At 36.2% G+C, this 18535-nt stretch overlaps 1 protein-coding gene and 1 pseudogene across 1 annotated transcript; one reads left to right on the top strand and one right to left on the bottom strand.

The window, feature by feature from the left end:
• Positions 1-2932: 2932 nt before the first annotated feature.
• LOC101095613 (olfactory receptor 5D13-like) lies at positions 2933-11299 on the bottom strand. Its single transcript, XM_045038150.1, is given in 2 exon segments — positions 2933-3855; positions 11284-11299. Coding segments are annotated over 2 exon segments (939 nt in total).
• Positions 11300-17201: 5902 nt separating this feature from the next.
• Positions 17202-18133, top strand: LOC101095374 (annotated as a pseudogene).
• The last annotated feature ends 402 nt before the right edge of the window (positions 18134-18535 follow it).

Below are 18535 nucleotides of genomic sequence, written 5' to 3'. Positions count from 1 at the left end.
TGCCTTATTGTCCAGAAAGAAGTAAATGAGTTCTTCCTTCTAACAATCTGTCCTTTCTATTCCTACTTTACTGAGTATTTTTATCATGAATAGTTGCTTAATTCCATCAAGTATTCTCTACATCTGTTGAGGTAACTATATGTTTCGCTACACTATTTTGTCCATGGGACAAATTATAATAATGGACTCAAATTATACATCATTCCTGCATTCCCGGATTAACTCCCTCTTGTATATGATGTACTAGATTTTTTAAATACCAATAAATTTTATTTGTTCTTTTAAATATTTGTCCATGCATATTTATGATATGTTGTTCTATAATTTCCTTATCTGGGGATGCTGGCCTACAATGAACTGGAAAGTGTTCCCTTCTCTGCCTGCTGGGATAAATGTATGTAAAGTTGGAATTATATCTTCTCTAATGTGCTATTTACATTGGGGATAAGGCTTTATTTTTTTTTATTTTTGTAAGGCTTTCCTGGAATTTCAATTATAGCAGTCGGGAAATAAACACCAAATGCAACCAGAAAATCACTCCAGGATTTTGCTTCTATCAGAGGCACAAGCTCAGGACTGCTTTCACATCCCTTGTGCTTTGAATGCAACTTTTTTCTTCAAGACTATCCTCAACTTGAATGAACTAAGTAACTAAGCAGTAATATCCAGAAAACACAGCACTGATGTAGGAGAGCCACAATCCCTTCCTCTAAGTGTCCATGTAGCTTTCCTTTTTCTCTTTCAGGTTCCATCTATTTCTAAGATGATGAAGAAGGAAATACCAGATACACAATAAAAATATCACCTATCACTACTGAAATATTCATATCATAAGCCAACTGTCCAACATTAGTACATTTCCTGAACTCTTATTTATTACTAAACACAATATGAAAATTAATATGTACATATCGTGGTCAACATTCAACTTATAACAGTTCCTCCATTAAGTGGCTATTACTTCTGTACATTTTTTGTTGTACAAGATGATCTTGTGAATATCTTTACCAAGAGTCTTGCCACAGCCTTCAGAAACCAAACAAAAAATTTGCCTCTATCCAAACTACTAACAAAAAGTTAAAGAAGAGTATAACATACATAGAAATAAATAGCTCATTACTATGACTTTATAGAACCCCCAATGAAATAATATACATTAGTAATCATACACTTATCACTTAAAATGTGCACATTCAGATTAAAATTATAATTTTGAAATTATTGGAGAACTTCTGTATTACATTTGTGTGAATAAGTGTCCATTCAAAAGCATTTTCCAGAATAAACCAGTAACCTATTTAAAAAGATTTTGCAGTTATTCAGAGATCTTTCTGTAGAGTTTAATTTTGTCCTGCACGGCACAAATCCAATTAGTTTCAAAATAACATTTTACCTCACATCTATGATATTTTTTAAATGTTAACATCTTAAATCCAAAGCTCTATATCATATGCCACATAAGTTAATTCTACACTGTTTTCACAAACTCCCTAAATACATTTTTTCTATCCTTAAAATATTTGTATTAACATACACACACAGCCTATAAAGGTATTCTACTGGAATTGGTTGAATGCTTTTGATACTTGGTTAATAGAGAATTAAAAGTTAAATAAATCACAAAAGCCCATAATTATATATCATGATTTGCTCGTATATTGTTACGTATTGCTAAACAATCAGATGAATAGGTGTATAAAGAGCAAAGCTTTATATAAAGGAAATTGGAATATTTTATTTGGAAATAAAAACCTCATGATTTGGGCAAAGCCAGTAATATAGTGTGCAGTTGGATTGAAACTATGCTACTTGGAAATTTACCAAGACGTTACCTCTCCTGGGAGTCATCAATCACAATCTGCAAGCAATAACTAACACAGTCATGTAGTTAAGCCAATCAAATGGTGCACCAATGTATTTAAAAGTTCTGTCAAATTAAGACAGTTATATTATATTTATCTGGAATACAGGAGAAGGATATTTTCCACGAAGTAAGATTTACCATAAACTTCAGGAATATTGAAATATTGGACCCAGTTCTTCATGACTCCCTGTATGTATGCTCTTTGCCATGAAACTTTTCAGTCTTGCAGTTTAGATATACCTTGGCAACCATCAACTTTGTGCTCAGCTATGTGATTTGCACTGGCTGATAGAATGTTGATAGACATGATACACAAGGGAACTTGAAGCATCTTTTGTTATATCGTATTCTTTTTTGTGATTCAGCCGTGAACACTGCAAGAAAATCCTCTAACTAGCCCCGTGGTTCAAAGGGGACCATAGATCCACAGAGCACAGCTACCCAATCACCATGCAGATCTATGAACTGGAAGTAAGTTGTCCAGTTAGACAAAACGATATCAAGTTAACCAAGATGATTTTTCTGATATTAGCAGGGCTATCCAATCAACCAACCAATAAATAATTACCTAATGTAACATATGACTAAAATCTTATGTCATTGTGTTTATGCATCAATAGCTAACTCACAACGCAAGATGAGCAGGAATGATAAATTTAGATTTAGCAAAAGCTGTTTCTGAACTATACAGTTATTAATTTTTATTTTCATATTTTGTATACAAAAAGAGAAAATAAAATTTATATTAAATACAATTTTACTAAGCAGTGTTCTGAACTTTAGTGGGGCGGAGATACGCCTTCTTTGTATTTATAATGTATCAATGTTCCTTGTGTAAAATTGAAGAAATATTACTTTTAAAATTAGTGTGTGAGTGTTGATCAGCTTTTAATTGACTAGACTACATTTGATGTATCCTTCCCCACGATAAACCATATGTTTTCAGGGTAACTCTATAAACTCAATCTTCAATGACTTAAAAAGGAATCGAAGATTTACGTAGGTGGTCAAATGGTCATGTGTACTAACTCAAAAGTCTTTATGTGACAAGCCATTTTACATTATGTGTCACGATAATTTGGTATTGATTAACTTCTTGACTGTCTCCTTCACATCTTTGTTCCTGAGGCTATAGATCAGTGGGTTCAGCATGGGAATGACCACAGTGTAAAAGACAGAAGCCACCTTGACCATGAGCCATGAACTTTTGGAGTTGGGAACACAGTACAGGAAGAGAATGGTCCCATGGAAGATTGTGATAGCGGTCAGGTGGGAAGCACACGTGGAGAAGGCCTTGTGGCGCCCCCCAGTGGAAGGCATCTTCATGACAGTGATAAAAACGGAAACATAGGAGAGCAGAATGATCACCAGGCTGCTTATTTCATTGAATGTGGCAGAGATTAAAATAATCTTCTGGCTCATGTAGGGATCAGAGCAGGACACAGAGATGATGGCGGCATGCTCACAGACAAAGTTATTTATGATATTATTTCCTTTGAAGGATAATTTCAGTAGGAAGTAAGTAAGAGTCAGGGAACACACTATACCCCAGGAGTATGATGCACCCACCAACAAGGAACAAAGCTTCTGAGACATGACAACTATGTACAGAAGAGGGTTACAAACTGCCACAAATCGGTCATATGCCATCACGGCCAACATGAAGGTTTCTGTCACCACAAATATGCACGCAAAGAAGAATTGCATGATGCAGCCTGTGAAGGAGATGGTTCTGTCTTCCACAATCAAGTTTTCTAATAGTTTGGGTGTGACTACTGTAGAGTAACAGAAATCAACCAAAGATAAATGGCTGAGAAAAAAATACATGGGGGTGTGGAGTTTGGGATTGATCTGGATAATCATGATCATGCCCAGATTTCCCAAAACAGTGACTGTGTAGATGGTCAGGAATACCAGGAACAGAGGCATCTGGAGTTCTGGATATTCTGAAAAGCCCAAGAGAATGAAAGTGACTTCAGCACTCTGGTTTTCTTGGTTCCTGTGGACAAAACAAGAAAGTTGACTTGGAAAAGTCAGAAACAAAATCCAGATAAGGAAGGTTAAAATGAGGAAATAAGGAGAAACTTAGTGATTATTCATAAATAGTCTTGTAGAAAATACTTGATTTCAACCTTTATTTTTAAAGTTAGGATTTACTAAAAAAAAAGAAAACAAAAGAAAAATGAAGTTAGAATTTACTAATATCACAATTACAGGGTAAATATGAAATTTGTACAAATAGAATAATAAAAGACGGCAGTCAAGAGAGACAGAACAAAAATAGAATTGCCCCTGATATATTTCGAATGATCAGACCCAGTATCTTCAGAGGCAGGTGACATCATGAGAAAGACCAGTCTGATTTATTTCATGAATCAGAATTCAGTTAAAATGCTGGTCTTAGGAGCACCTGGGTGGCTCAGTCAGTTGAGCATTCGACTTCGACTTAGGTCATGATCTCGCAGTTCATGAGTTTGAGCCCACGTCAGGCTCTGTGCTGACAGCTCAGAGCCCAGAGCCTGCTTCAGATTCTGTGTCTCCCCCCTTCCCCGCTCCTCTCCCACTTGTGCTCTCTCTCTCTCTCTCTCTCTCTAAAATAAATAAATAAACTTTAAAGATGTTTAATAACAAAAAAATGTTTCTCTTGGTAGACATACATATCATAAATTTCTACAATCTCTTCCTGCCTAACCTGTCTATGGGAACTTAGAACTCAAAAGAAAATTAATGATCCAGAGAAATGACCAGATTACACTTTTTTACTATTGTTGCTATAATTACTTTTGAATTCCCTTTCCAGGAAACTTCTTATACTCCATCACACATTTCTGTCCCCACATTTTAGCTATGTCCTACAGAAAAGTAGCACACTTGGTCAGCCACATTTCCCTAAGTATGGAAAACTGTGAAAATCTATTACCCTTTCTTCGTGCATTGTAATATCAGATATGTCATGAGATGTGTGATAGAAATAAACTTATTTAAAATATGTGCAGGCTATTTTTTTATGCTGGAAATCTTTCTACCAGATTATCATCAAACTTAGTCTACCTCAAAACCTCCAAAGATTGCCACCTGCTTCCTGAAGTATTACAGTGTGGTTGTTATTTGACTAGGGATTTTTCTTTCTTTCTTTTTTTTTTTTTTTGTATTGAGTGGATTTCATAGACATAAAGATAATCCTTCCAATACCCTTTTCTCTTAATTTCTTATCTCTTACAAAATCTTTCTCTCCACTTGACCCTTTTTTCACGGCCATGGTCATACTCTCGGGGTCATTATAAGAAGTATAAGCACTCAAAATACAAATTTCATCCACATTTGTGACATAATTGCATCTTACTTTTTAAAAAATCATTTAACATTTATCATTGTCTGTTCCACGGCAAAATAAAATTCATGAAAACAAATTTGGGATACCAGAACCAGAGTGGATACTCAATAACATTTATTGAATAAATAAATATACGAGCATGTGAAAGAGTAAACTCAGGCATATAATACACACGTATTGGGGTAAAAGTTGATAATAATAGTAAAAAAGTTAGGTATGCCTATTAAATCACCACCACACACAATGCACTGAGACACATCTCAAGTCCTACAAAACAAACAGAAATAGTGAAAATCCTGAACTTCCTGAATTAGCATAAAACGAGGACCTTTGAGGGAAGAAAGGAAGCAATGAATTGTTCTCTTAAATTGTCCTGTGTTCCTCCAAAATGCCTAAACTGCCTTTTTCTGCCAGTGTAATTAGTTACTCTAAAACCCACTTCCTGACCACTTACTGAAATCTACAATAGCACAAGGCACAACAGGGAAGGCCATTCCACATAGAATTCAGTGAAAATTCTACGCCGTATTATCAGCCAAAATGAAATTCTCCGTGCTTTTCATTCAGTTGTTCCGGTTTTATCCTCTAGGACCAGATATAGCACTTAGAAGTATGAAGGAAAGCATATATATAAAGACATCATTCCCATTCCCCTGCACTTTTTCTTCTTCAATTGCTCTTTTAAGAGTCCTTTGATACTTGTGACTTCATCTTCCACCACATTTATTATCATTTCCTGAGTGTATTTTTCAATTTAATATAAAACTCAGTAAGCGCCAATTTCAGAATTGAACACACTTCTCCCAAAATTTGTATTAGTTCCCTCTTGTCTGTGGTAGGAAAGCCTGAGCAATTCAGAACTGAGGAGGATAGCATCACCATCAAAAATAAATGTAACTGGAAGACTGTATCTCCCACCCCCTTTCACCCATTTTGTCCCTAGCCTGCCCCCGCACGTCCCTCTGGCAACCATCAGTTTGTTCTCTGTATTCATAGAGAGTTTCTGTTGAATCTGTTGAATCTGAATCTGTTTTTGTTGTTGTTGTTAGTTTACTTACTTGGCTTTTTGTTTTGTTTGTTTTGTTTTGTCTTGTTTGGCATGCCACATATGAGTGGCATTGAATGGTATTTGTCTTTCTCGGTCTGACTTATTTCATTAGCATGATACTTTCTAGGTCCATTGATGTATGATGTGGTGTGATATTGTACGATATTTTGTGTATGGTGACAGATGGTAATACACTTGTGGTGGGCAAAGCACAACATATAGAGATGTTGAATCACTCTGTTGTACACCTGAAATTAAACTAATGCAATATTGTGTGTCAATTTACTCAAATACAAAAATTTGAAGATAACTATAATTTCTGATGTATGTTTAGCTCATTCTTACCCACATATCTTTTCCACACATGTAGCTTTCCACTCCACTTCCCGTACTCCTTATATTTATACCAGCAGCCTTGGGGTCAAAGTTCACAGACCCCCATTTGGCTCCAGGAAGTGTCCAGCACATTCAGCTGAATGAGCACATAAGGTGCTATGCACACCCTCTCCCTCCTCTTTAGTGACATCTATCATGCTTTCTCATTGCATCTCTACTATCTACTCGACACCGTAATAGGCATTTAGCAACTGTAAAATCATAAAATATAGGCCTCGTCCTCAAAATTGTTCTTTTTTTCTGAGAATTATTTTGAGGAGTATCACATATCACAAATGATATATTGCAACGTATAATTCTTATTAAAATTCAATTTGTTTATAAAGAGAAAGATGAGAATACTGCGGTGCAATAAAGCTGAAAATAACTTCTTAGCGATGTAGGTCAGTGAATAATAATGAATGTGGTTAGAGATAAAGAACTGAGTTAGTTAGTTAGCTAATTATCAGGATGCCTGGATTTACAAATGTGTTTGTCTCCTACAAAGATTATTGGAACACACTATTTTCTTTCTAAACGAAAATACGTAAGAATGGAATCAACTCACCTGAGTGCAGAATAATTGGGCTTACTCATTTACTGAAGCTTCTTTGTTGTGATCAATGGGCTCCAGAAAACTTCCTGCTGAGAATTCAAATAAAAAAAAAAAGTAACAAACCTGAAAAAGTAGTCAAAGAAATCTACAGTATATTGTAATGAATATTTCAGAGAAATGAATTTTCCTCTAATCTATTAAAAATAAGTTCAGAGATGACAGAGAGAAAGGGAGATCAGAAAGCTGAATCCTAACACTAAACTTATCTTGCATATATTCCACCAAGACCCTAGGGATGTCAACCCTCGAGACTATGACAGAAGTATTGCCTTAGCAGACACAAAGCAATTAAGTGAAGTAATGTCCCATATGATATTTTAGTTGCATATAATTTCTTCTGAAGGCTGGGGAATCATTTCATCATGAACTTTAATCCAGTGCTCTTTTAAAAATGTTGAAACAGACCCTACATTTTGTCTTTAAATACCTGTCAAATGCCGCCATGTCAAAAAGAAAAATCAGCTGCTATGCGACAATCCAGAGATAACTACTCTTATTCTTTGTGGTACTTGTGAATTACTCTCTATATAAGGTTATATATTTATCTGTATGTATTGGGTTATGAAATGTATGCAATAAGAATCATATTAGTTATATTGTTCATTATCCTTTTAAAAATTTAACATTGTATCACAAGCTTCATTTTTATGAAAACCATTGGTTTTCTTAAGCTGAGACAGTTTGCTTTACTCTTCCAAATGTGACCACAATACTGTTCAATGTTTACACTTATTATTGAAATTGAAAAAAAAAACTATTACTCTATTTTTCAGTTTATAATCTGGGTTTATGGAAAGAGTAATATATCTATTATTTAAGAAGCTATCATATCTTAACATATAAACATCTCAATCTCAGTGACTTGTAACAGAACACGTCAGCAAACTTTTCTCATAAAAAGCCATAGCATTAATAATTTAGGTTTTATGAGCCATACAGTCCCAAGCCCCACTATTCAGTGTTGTAGCATGAGTGCCGTCATAGGCAATACACAACTCAATAGGCATGTCTCTGTTTTAATAAAATTTTATTTAAAAAAAAAAACACAAAAAATCAGATTTGGTTTGTGGGACTTAGTTTCTTAAACCACGCAATAGAAATTTATTACTTTGCGTAAGTTCCAAAGTTATTTCCGGATCGGTAGGAAGATGTTCTCTGAGTAGTGATAGAGAGACCTAGGCTGCTTTAAATTGTGGCTTATAATACTGCGATTATTATAATGTAAGTATTGTGAGAGGAACAAGAACTTGAAAAGAAGACACTGCACTTTTCTACATCATCACCATGCGTAAGGTTTTGTTTCAGTTTGGTTTGGTTTTTACTTTAAGCTTTTGTTAAGTACATTAGGGGTACTCTTCAGAAGCTGAAATAATTAAAGTCCAAGATTTTTACTGATTGGCAAAATCATAATAGGAATTTGAACTTCGGGATGAACTATAATGTTAGAATTACGGGGACCAGGGACACCTGGGTGGCTCAGTCGGTTAAGCGTTCAACACTAGCTCTTGGCTCAGGTCATGATCTCACGGTTGGTGAGACTGAGCCCCTCATCAGGCTCTGCTTTGACAGCACAGAGCCTGCTTGGGATTTTCTCTCCCTCTCTCTCTGCCCCTCCTTGGCTCTCTCTCTCTCTCTCTCTCTCAAAATAAATAAACTTAAAAAAAAAAAAAAGAATTACAAGGACAAGAGAGAAAACCAAAAGCTTTTCAATCAGAAGAGGTAGCCTGAGCCAAGGTAGGAATTTGGATGCTTACGTTTCTATCAATTAGAAATAGAATTTATGCAGGTAGCGTAGCAGATGAGATTGGAGAATCAGAGGGACCAAATGGTATAAAGAATGCAATTGGAATCACTGTAGGTCATTGAACCTTGTAATAGGGTTCCATGCTGATAGGACAAGAGTGGAATAATGAAGAGCTTGTTTGTAAAAAGGTACAAGCATTGTGAATGAAACCAATGTAGTTCTAATATAATCACAGCATTCAATTTGGCTGCACTAATAGATCATGTAGACAGATACAGGTAAGTCCTGTTTTCATTCTGGTTTGGAAGGGAGCAGAATGCTCTTGATGGCATCTCAATGCAGGTAGGCCGTCATTTCCCAATAATCATTGGTATTTGTATAGGTTTCTACAAAGTCAAGTAGTTAACAGTGATATCTATATATCTATATCTATATCATCTATACATATATACATACCTATGTATATATATATATATATATATATATATATATATATATATCTCATAAGCCAGTCAAGGGCTTGAAGACATCTGAAATACAGAAGAAAAATAAAAGGGGATTCTGACCAACGATGTTTATATATTTCAAGGCTAAAGTGTAAAAAAATAAAAATAAAAATAAAAGACTGGCCTTGTTTCCTGCGTCTTCAAGAGAGAAAATTAATTCCATTAATTTGAAAAACACAGGGAAAACAATTTTAGAACCAAAAAAAAATAAGAACTTTCTCTCTATACTGTCCAAAACCAGAATAGCATGAATGATTTTTAGAGTCCTTGGGTTGCTCAATTTCACTAATAGGGTATTAGTAGGGACTATAAATAAATAAACTTTAATGTAAGTAGAATGAAGGGTGTGATTCAAGAGGAAGAATGCAGATAAAACTCCATAACGTCCTTCTGTATTTCTCCTATTCTGTGACTAATCCTCATTTTGGGTAGAAGCTCTCACTAAAATCACTTCATTTTTGGAGTTCTCAAAATACGCTGTTGTTTTTAAATTGTCTTTATGCTTCTCAAAACCCATAACCTACACCTATCTCACAGGTTGGCTTAACTGCCCTTCCAATAAAAGTAACTATTATAATAATTAAATACACATTTCTAATCTTGCTACCTTAAGGATTTGGTTCAATTCAATCTCTGTTACTTATTATCTATAAATGAGGGGACTATTCAAGCAAGCACATGTAAGTGTATAAATATGGCATATCATAACAAGTTAGAAATTCAGTTCAAAATAGCCTCCAATATCCATCTATGATATACAGGTATATAGAACAAAAAGTATAAATTATATGCCCATGACTAATATTCTGTATCTAAGATAAATCTCAATTAATGTAATTACAGGCAGTTTTCTTCATCTTTCCCTGATCTAAGCTGAGTCTCCAGTATGGCATATATTTCAGAAAAGATGAAAGAGTTAAGGTAGACTTGATAATGAATCTCTTAAATCCTAGTCCAGTATTATTTCTTATTACACAAGAGTTATTTTTTTAAAAAATTTATCCTAGTTTGACGCAATGAGAATGAAATGTTGGTTTCAATTACCCCCAACATCGCAGATTTGATTATCATCTATTTGTGTTTTTTCAATGAAATTACATTGTAATTGGTAGATTTTTTTCATGTGGTCAAAATAGAGTCTGAGTTGTCTTTTTCTTGTAAGTGATACAAATAGAATATCCACTAGATGGCAGGATGATACCAAAATTTGAATCAAGACATTAAAATCCCTGTGTATTATTTGCTTTAAAGAGAGGAACAGAAACCCATAGAAAACACATTCATAGCTTGAATATACCTTGAAGACTATTCATTCCACATACCTTAATTTCAGAGACAAGGGAACAAATATTCAAAGATGGTAAATCGTTTGACCACATTCAAACACTGACTCACCTTTAATTTTATCTTTGTTTTCACATGGATTAATTTTGAGCTAGAAATAATGTGTGTCGGCTTTCGGTCACTTACACAATCACACAGTTGGGGGACTAAAGAACATTAACAGTCCATCGTAATTGATTTGTAATGAGTAAATACACAAATCAAAAAGGGATTAATAATATATAAGGATTTTATTATAAGGATAAAAATCCTTACAAAAATACAAACCTTACTCAAGCCAAAGCTAAATGGTGAAAAAAACATTTATCTATTTACATACACACACCATATCCATATCTATACATATCCATATACATGATGTAAAATATCATACGTATGACATAAAATATAACAAAATGGAAGCAGCACACATTGATTATATTAATAGATGTAATGACAAAGTTAAGCCTAACACTGTGCTATCAACATGAGAAACATAAGCAAAAAGATTCAGGAAAGTTAAAATTAAAGAATAAATTAGTGATTTCCAAATTAGTTTAATTTTCTCACAGAAAATATTCTGAAAGATTTGAGTCCTTTGAAATTTGTGGTGGTTGGCTTTATGATCCACGAAATACTCAATTGTGGTAAATTTTCTACATGCACAGAAAAACACGTATGTTCTGATTTTGTTGATAGTCGTATTCTATATAGGTTAAGTAGGTCAAATACATAAATTATGTCATTTAGAGCTTAGACATCATATTGCTTATTTATTCATTAATTGAAAAAAGTATGTTAAAATCCCCCACAATGATGAAGGACTTGTCTATTTCTTCTTATAGCTCTGGATTTTTTCCTTTACTTATTTTGAAGACCTATAGTTGAGTGAATGGACATTTGAATTGTAATCTCTTCTTATTAGGTAAATCTCTGTATCACTGTGAAATAATCCTCTATCTTTAGTAATTTTATTTTACTTAAAACCTACAATGGCTCATATTATCATAGCTGCATGAGCTTTCTTCAGAGATGAAAGGAACAATCCAAATGACAGCCCTGCCTTAGTTTAAAGCTAAAGTTCTCTTTTCTGCTTATTATGGATCTTTGATAAGAAATACAATTGCTGAGAAGTCTGTTTTGCTTGCTGTTTGCTACGAGCATTGTGAGGCCTTTCCTGAATGTAACCCGCTGTGTAGTAGAATGGGTTGTAAACCTTCCTAAATGTAGTCTGATATGTAATGGAATGAGTGATTGTACATAAACTAACCGGCATTTCTCGCTTCTGTAAACCTGCTTGCTTAGCACATTCCTCACCTACCCTACCCCCTTCCCCCTTTTTCCTCCTGCCACAAGTAACGGACAAAGCCTTCCCACCAAAGGACAGACAAAGGACGCCCAATCAGAACAACAAATGTCCTTACTTTAAAATCAACTAATCAGGCCCCTCATAATTTGAAACCTCCCCTGTGCTATTTGTCTCTGTCTATAAAAACGCTGTACCCACCCTGATCGTGGCCTCTTGCGTCACCGGCAACGAGTGCGCAGAGGACCAGGTTCGAACCTGCAATAAACGACCCTTGCCGCTTGGCTTTGACTTACGACTCTGGTGGACTTTTGTGGGAGGTTTCGGAACTTCGGGCATTACAGAGAGACTTTGCTTTGTACATATTTTTACAAAATCTAAAATAGATGAACACACGCCTAATGTACCAGAAAATTTTCCCAAATATATAACCAACAGAAATATTTATGTTCACCAAACAATATGCAGGATTGTTCAAAATGCCATTATTTATAATACCTGAAAAGTAAGAAACGGAACAAAACAAAACTTAGAAAGCCATCAACATCTTTATGGATAAAACTTGGGGTATATTCATACATTAAGTATCATACAGCAAAAAGAATAGAGGAATTTGCGACAACAAGATGAATAAATGTTATAAACACAATGTTGATCAAAAGTTGCCAGATACAAAAAAAGAAAACAAACAAATAAAAGAGATATATTCTGTATAGTTTTACTTACATAAAGTTAAAAACAGAAAATATTGGTATTACAAATTTGAATTTGAATTTTGGTGAAAGGGGGCTAGTAAATGAGAAAAGAGCAAGTATTTTTCTGCGTTTTGTTAACGTCCTGCTTTTGGTCTCTATGCTGGTTACAGATGTGTGTTCATTTTGTTAAAATTGTTGGTGTTATTAGTGGCCTTTTCTATGTGCCTGCTAAAATCATTACAGAGAGGGAGGGAGGCAAACCCTAAGAGACTCTTAAATACAGAGAACATACTGAGGGTTGCTGGTGGGGTTGTTGGGTAGGGGGATGGAATAAATGGTGATGGGCCTTAAGGAAGGCACTTGCTGGGAGGAGTACTGGATGTTATATGTAAGCGATGAGCCATGGGAATCTACCCCCAAAATCAAGAGCATACTTTACACACTGTATGTTAGCCAATTTGATAATAAATTATATTTAAAAAAAAACCAATAAATCCATCTGAAACAAACAAAAAAAAACCTAAAAAAAAAAAAAGAAAACATTTAAAACTGAATAAAGATCTTAAGCATATAAAAAGAAACAATGTGCCAAAATTGCCGTGGGGAACAAAGGCAAAAGGGAAATGTAGATAAAATTAAACTTCCTTATAACCTGCAGCCCATTGACAAATACTTGAGGCTGGCAGCAGGGAAAAACAATCTTAGCTTGACAATAGCCAGGCCTCCAGGATCCCGTGAATCTTCTTTAGCTTACGAAAATCCTTTTGGAAACTTCCCTTGTCTTTATCTCCCCCAACTCTAAAGTATATAAGGAGTCACTCCTCACAACTCCAGCGCAGCTCTTTCTGCCCATGGATCCTGCCCCTGCGCTTTAATAAAACTACTTTTTGCACTGAAGACATCTCAAGAATTGTTTCTTGTCCCTGGGCTCTGACCCCAAACATTTCCACGTCAAAATGATGGCACGTGACAAACGAGAATGCAGGCCATACAGCTTTAACTGTAGTAAAAGTAAGAAACACTCAGTTACAAAAGCTAGAATTCACAATGACGTTACAGCAGTTATTAATATCTATATATCTAATGACCAAGCAACAATTTTCATAAAGCAGAAACTAGAAGAGACGAGAAGTATAGAAAGACTCTTAATTCAAGAGAAAAGAAACAGCAAGCATTTACTAATGCTACAGTTGCAAACTGTACAATCCCAAATATCGCACAGAATTCCAGTTAAGAGAATATAATTTTTTCAGTTGTATCTGAGTAGTTATAAAAATTGAGTATATTTCAGCCCATGAGTAAAACACAATAAATTCAACAATAGGAAGTGCATAAAGAAGATCTGAATATTCCTTGAGGATGGGTGAAAGAGTGGAGAATAAAACACAGCCAGGTTTACATCTGTGCGTTTCGGGGACCACAAGGGAGGAGACCAGTGGTTTTCGGGAAAGTAACACGAGTGTTAACATATAAGACTATATCCAACTGTGTCATCTCCACAATAAGCCAATGGACTAAGCAAGGAAGGAGGGAATATCACAGGGCTGAGATTTACGTGATTACCAAATAAGGTAATTTGTTTACTGACAAATAAGGTAGTGGTAGAAATCAAAAGGACCTTTCTAGGGGTGCTTGAGGGGCTCACTCGATTAAGCCGCTGACTCTTGAGCTCAGGTCATGATCTCACAGTTTATGCGTTCGAGCCCCATGTGGGGGTCTCTGCTCACAGCACAGAGCCTGCTTCAGATCCTCTGTCTCCGCTTTCTGCCCCTCCCCAACTCACACTTTCTCTATCTCAAAAATAAATAAACATTTAAAAAATATGTTTAGGGGCTCCTGGGTGGCTCAGTCGGTTAAGCATCCGACTCCAGCTCAGCTCATGATCTCACAATTTGTCGAGTTCGATCCCCGCGTCGGGCTCTGTGCTGTCAGCTTGGAGCCTGGAGCCTGCTTCCGATTCTGTGTCTCCTCTCTCTGCCCCTCCTCCACTTGTGCTCTGTCTCTCTCTGTCTCTCAAAAATAAATAAATGTAAAAAAATTTTTAAAAAAAGCAATAAAAACATAAACAAAATGGAATGACATCGTTAGTTCTAAATAGGAAAGATTTGGAATATTTGAGTGTGCGTTGCATGGTGGGCTGCAGGAGTCTGTGAAATCTCTCTGGAAATAAGAGGAGTTGAACTGACCGGCAGGACTGAACAGGGCCTGATTGGGAATGGCAAAGGTCCAGTTACGGTACTGCAGAGAGCCCTTCGGGGTTCCAGGAAAAGATACTTAAGTTTAAGCTTACAGACACTGCTAGAGATTTCGGCATACGGGTGTACATAAAGAAAACTGTGTTTAGGGTATTGAAAGTAGCAGACTATGATGGATTCTGCTTCTTTCGGGGAGAAAGGCCATTTTGTTCTGATTGCACAATTAACTCAACTGCCCTTCAAGGAGATAAGAGGGACAACCAGCTGAAGCTATTCATTTATTCTGATGTGTTTGGAAGAAAGACAACCGGCCATCAGTAGCCAGCTGCTGACTCCTCCTAAGGGAGGTCCGAATCACGGACAGGTCAGGCCCAGAAGACGCTTCCTTAAAAGATCTGGTTTAACATCCCCCCTACCCCTCCAGTTCACTTAGGGTGAAACTGAATAAAAGGAATGCAGCATATTAAAATCATTCAGTTAAGAAGTAATGCATCCAGATGAAGGAGATAATGTTTTGTTCTGTTTTACAAACAGCCCAGTGTTTTAAGGGATATCTACTGATGCAGTGGTATTATTATCTATGCTGTAAAAATGCAGAATGAGTCTTGTAGAATATAGGAGTCATCGCTTCTCAACTTTTTATAGAAATACTTGACAATAAGGGAACTAATAATTTCAAGTGTTCAGGAACATAGATTATAGTTTTTGAGTCATGCACTACATAGATTTTGTATTTCAAAAGGTAAATTAAATGTTAGGTCCTGTCCACATCTTTTTTTTTTTTTCCATCTTTCTCACAAACTGGATTGGATGCATTCATGTGGTTATAATCTTTAAAACAAGAGTGTATTTAGCTTGCTTCTCAATAATTCTTCCTTAGCCTATCAATGGCACTTGAAAGTCTATCACTAGAAAAGTATTTCTCTGTCCTGAGGCTTAATGGTTATACCAAAGAGACATTAATAGAGCCAGTTGTTGGGATGCCCGGGTGGCTCAGTCCGTTAAGCATCCGACTTCTGCTCAGGTCATGATCTCTAAGTTTGTGGGTTCGAGCCCCGCGTCAGGCTCTGTGCTGACAGCTCAGAACATGGAGCCTGCTTCGGATTCTGTGTCTCCCCCTCTCTCTCTGCACCTCCCCTGTTCACTCTCTGTCTCTCTCCCTCTCAAAAATAAATAAGCATTAATTTTTTTTAATGCAGCTGGTTGTACATTACTATATTACAGTGAGAGGGTAGTAATACATTACTGTATTACATTTCATTCAATGGGAATGAAAGAGAGAAAAGAAGGAACATACTGGAAATGTGCTAAGTGAAGGGAGCACACACTTTCAGCATGGGTGGTTAGGAAGAGGTGAACAATTTGTGGACATCAATTAAAAAGAAGCCAATTTATGCAAGTGAGTAAGGCATTACGGGAGACTCTAAAATCCAGGCTATTCCTACTACCCTTATCCTCAAATGCCCTGATGAATGTCAAAGACATTTCAAATGATAATGTTTTGAAAAATAGAGATAATTATACTTCTCTTGTTATCCATATATTGCCTATGAAATGTAACAAATCCTTCATTTGTAAATTAAGCATATTTACAAATTGAGCACAAGAAAAATAGAACTGATTATACCCATGTGTAAATCCTTCACGTTTCTAAATATATGGGCTGATTTTTTTTTATTTATTCCCTTTCCACACGGGACATATGGCAAGAAATTTTTCACATCTAATATTATCCACTTATTATACTATATATATTTGCAGTTTTTCATTTTCACTCAATGTTTCATTTGCATGTGTATTTTCTCAATAATGAAGAATGAGAACAGCCAAGAGATATCTTTTTTCTTTCTCTAAAAATACCTTTTTTGTAATTCTATTGAGGCATAATATCCAGTTATGTTTTATAATACATGTTAACAGAATGGTAACACAAACACCCTATATTTTACAAAGTTAGTCTTCATTTCAGGCACCTAAGATGTTTATCACTAACTAATGTTTTCAAGAAAGGAACAAAAAGGCCTGCAGAAAAACCTTCACGGATAACAATTACATTTCTATTTTCATCAACCTTCCAATGCTTTCCATTATAACCAGCTCCTTACCAACGAATCATATGGATCATCATATTTAAATATATATCACAAGAATTAATAATTTATCTAATTGCAGGTAGCTACAAACTGGTCTGGATCATGGAAAATAGGAATAACATCACAGAATTTATTCTTTTAGGACTTTCTCAGAAAAAAGAAATAGAAGTCTTCTGCTTTTTACTGTTCTTGTTTTGTTACATTGCCATCTTGATTGGCAACCTTCTTGTCGTGATTTCTCTCACCTGCAGTCAACTTATTGACCACCCTGTGTATTTCTTCCCGAGTTTCCTATCCCTGGCAGACCTTTTCTACACCTCCACTGTGACCCCCAAGTTCATCATTGACTTGCTGACAGAAAAGAAGGTCATTTCCTACAGTGGCTGTACGACACAGCTCTTCACCGTGCACTTCTTTGGGGAAATCGAGGTCTTTGTCCTCACCGGGATGGCCTATGACCGACACGTGGCCATCTGCAGGCCCCTGCACTGTGCAGTCATCATGAGTGGAAGTGCAATGCCATGCTCGCGGCTTCGTGTGCGGGTGGGTTCCTACATTCCTTTTTGGTCAGTTTCTCCTCGCCATCGTCTTACCCTACTGTGACCCCAGTGAAATAGATCACGTCTTCTGCGATGTGTATCCTTTGCTGAAGATGGCCTGCACGGACACGAGCAGAATAGGTCTCCCTGGTGGTTGCCAACTTAGGACTGATGGGTCTGGTGACTTTCATGGTCTCGCTGGTATCCTATGCTATGATCCTATATATTGTCAGGTCCTACTCCGCGGAGAATCGCCACAAAGCCCTTTCCACATGCAGTTCCCACATCATCGTGGTGGTTCTCTTTTTTGCTCCTTTAGTCTTTATTTACATTCGACCAGCAACGACCTTACCAGAGGACAAAGTGTTTGCTCTTTTCTATACTGTCATTGCCCCCGTGCTCAACCCTCTCATAGACGCACTAAGAAACATGGGGATGAAGAACGCCGTAAAGAAACTCTGGGGCCATGTCATGGGAAGTGAGGACAGAAGCTGAAAGGCATCCCTGATTTTCACCATGGAACTTGTTGAATACATGACTTCACTCAGAAACCTTTCAGATGTGCAATACTCGCCTGGGTATCTTGTTTGTAACCACAAGATATAGCCCCAAATATGAGCAAAATATTGGGATTCCTTGGATTTACCCAAGCTCCTCTCTGCTATGCTTTCTTTTCTAGTTTTCTTACTTATATCTCCTTTACCCCTGTTGATCCTTTGTCTGTGCAACTAACCTAGGTATTTATTAGCAGATGACCCAAGCAGTGTCACACATATGAACACTACAAACCCATGTAGCTCATTTTTGGATATGGCTATATTCAATAAAGCCAATTCTAGCCACCAAAACAATGCCTTTAAAAAAACTCTCATCTTTTACTTGTGATGAGGAAGCAAA

This window comes from Felis catus, chromosome D1 (genome assembly GCF_018350175.1).
Source record: "Felis catus isolate Fca126 chromosome D1, F.catus_Fca126_mat1.0, whole genome shotgun sequence".
Taxonomy (NCBI): domain Eukaryota; kingdom Metazoa; phylum Chordata; class Mammalia; order Carnivora; family Felidae; genus Felis; species Felis catus.
Note: the sequence above shows the minus strand (reverse complement) of the source record. Positions and strands in the feature narration are given on the sequence as shown.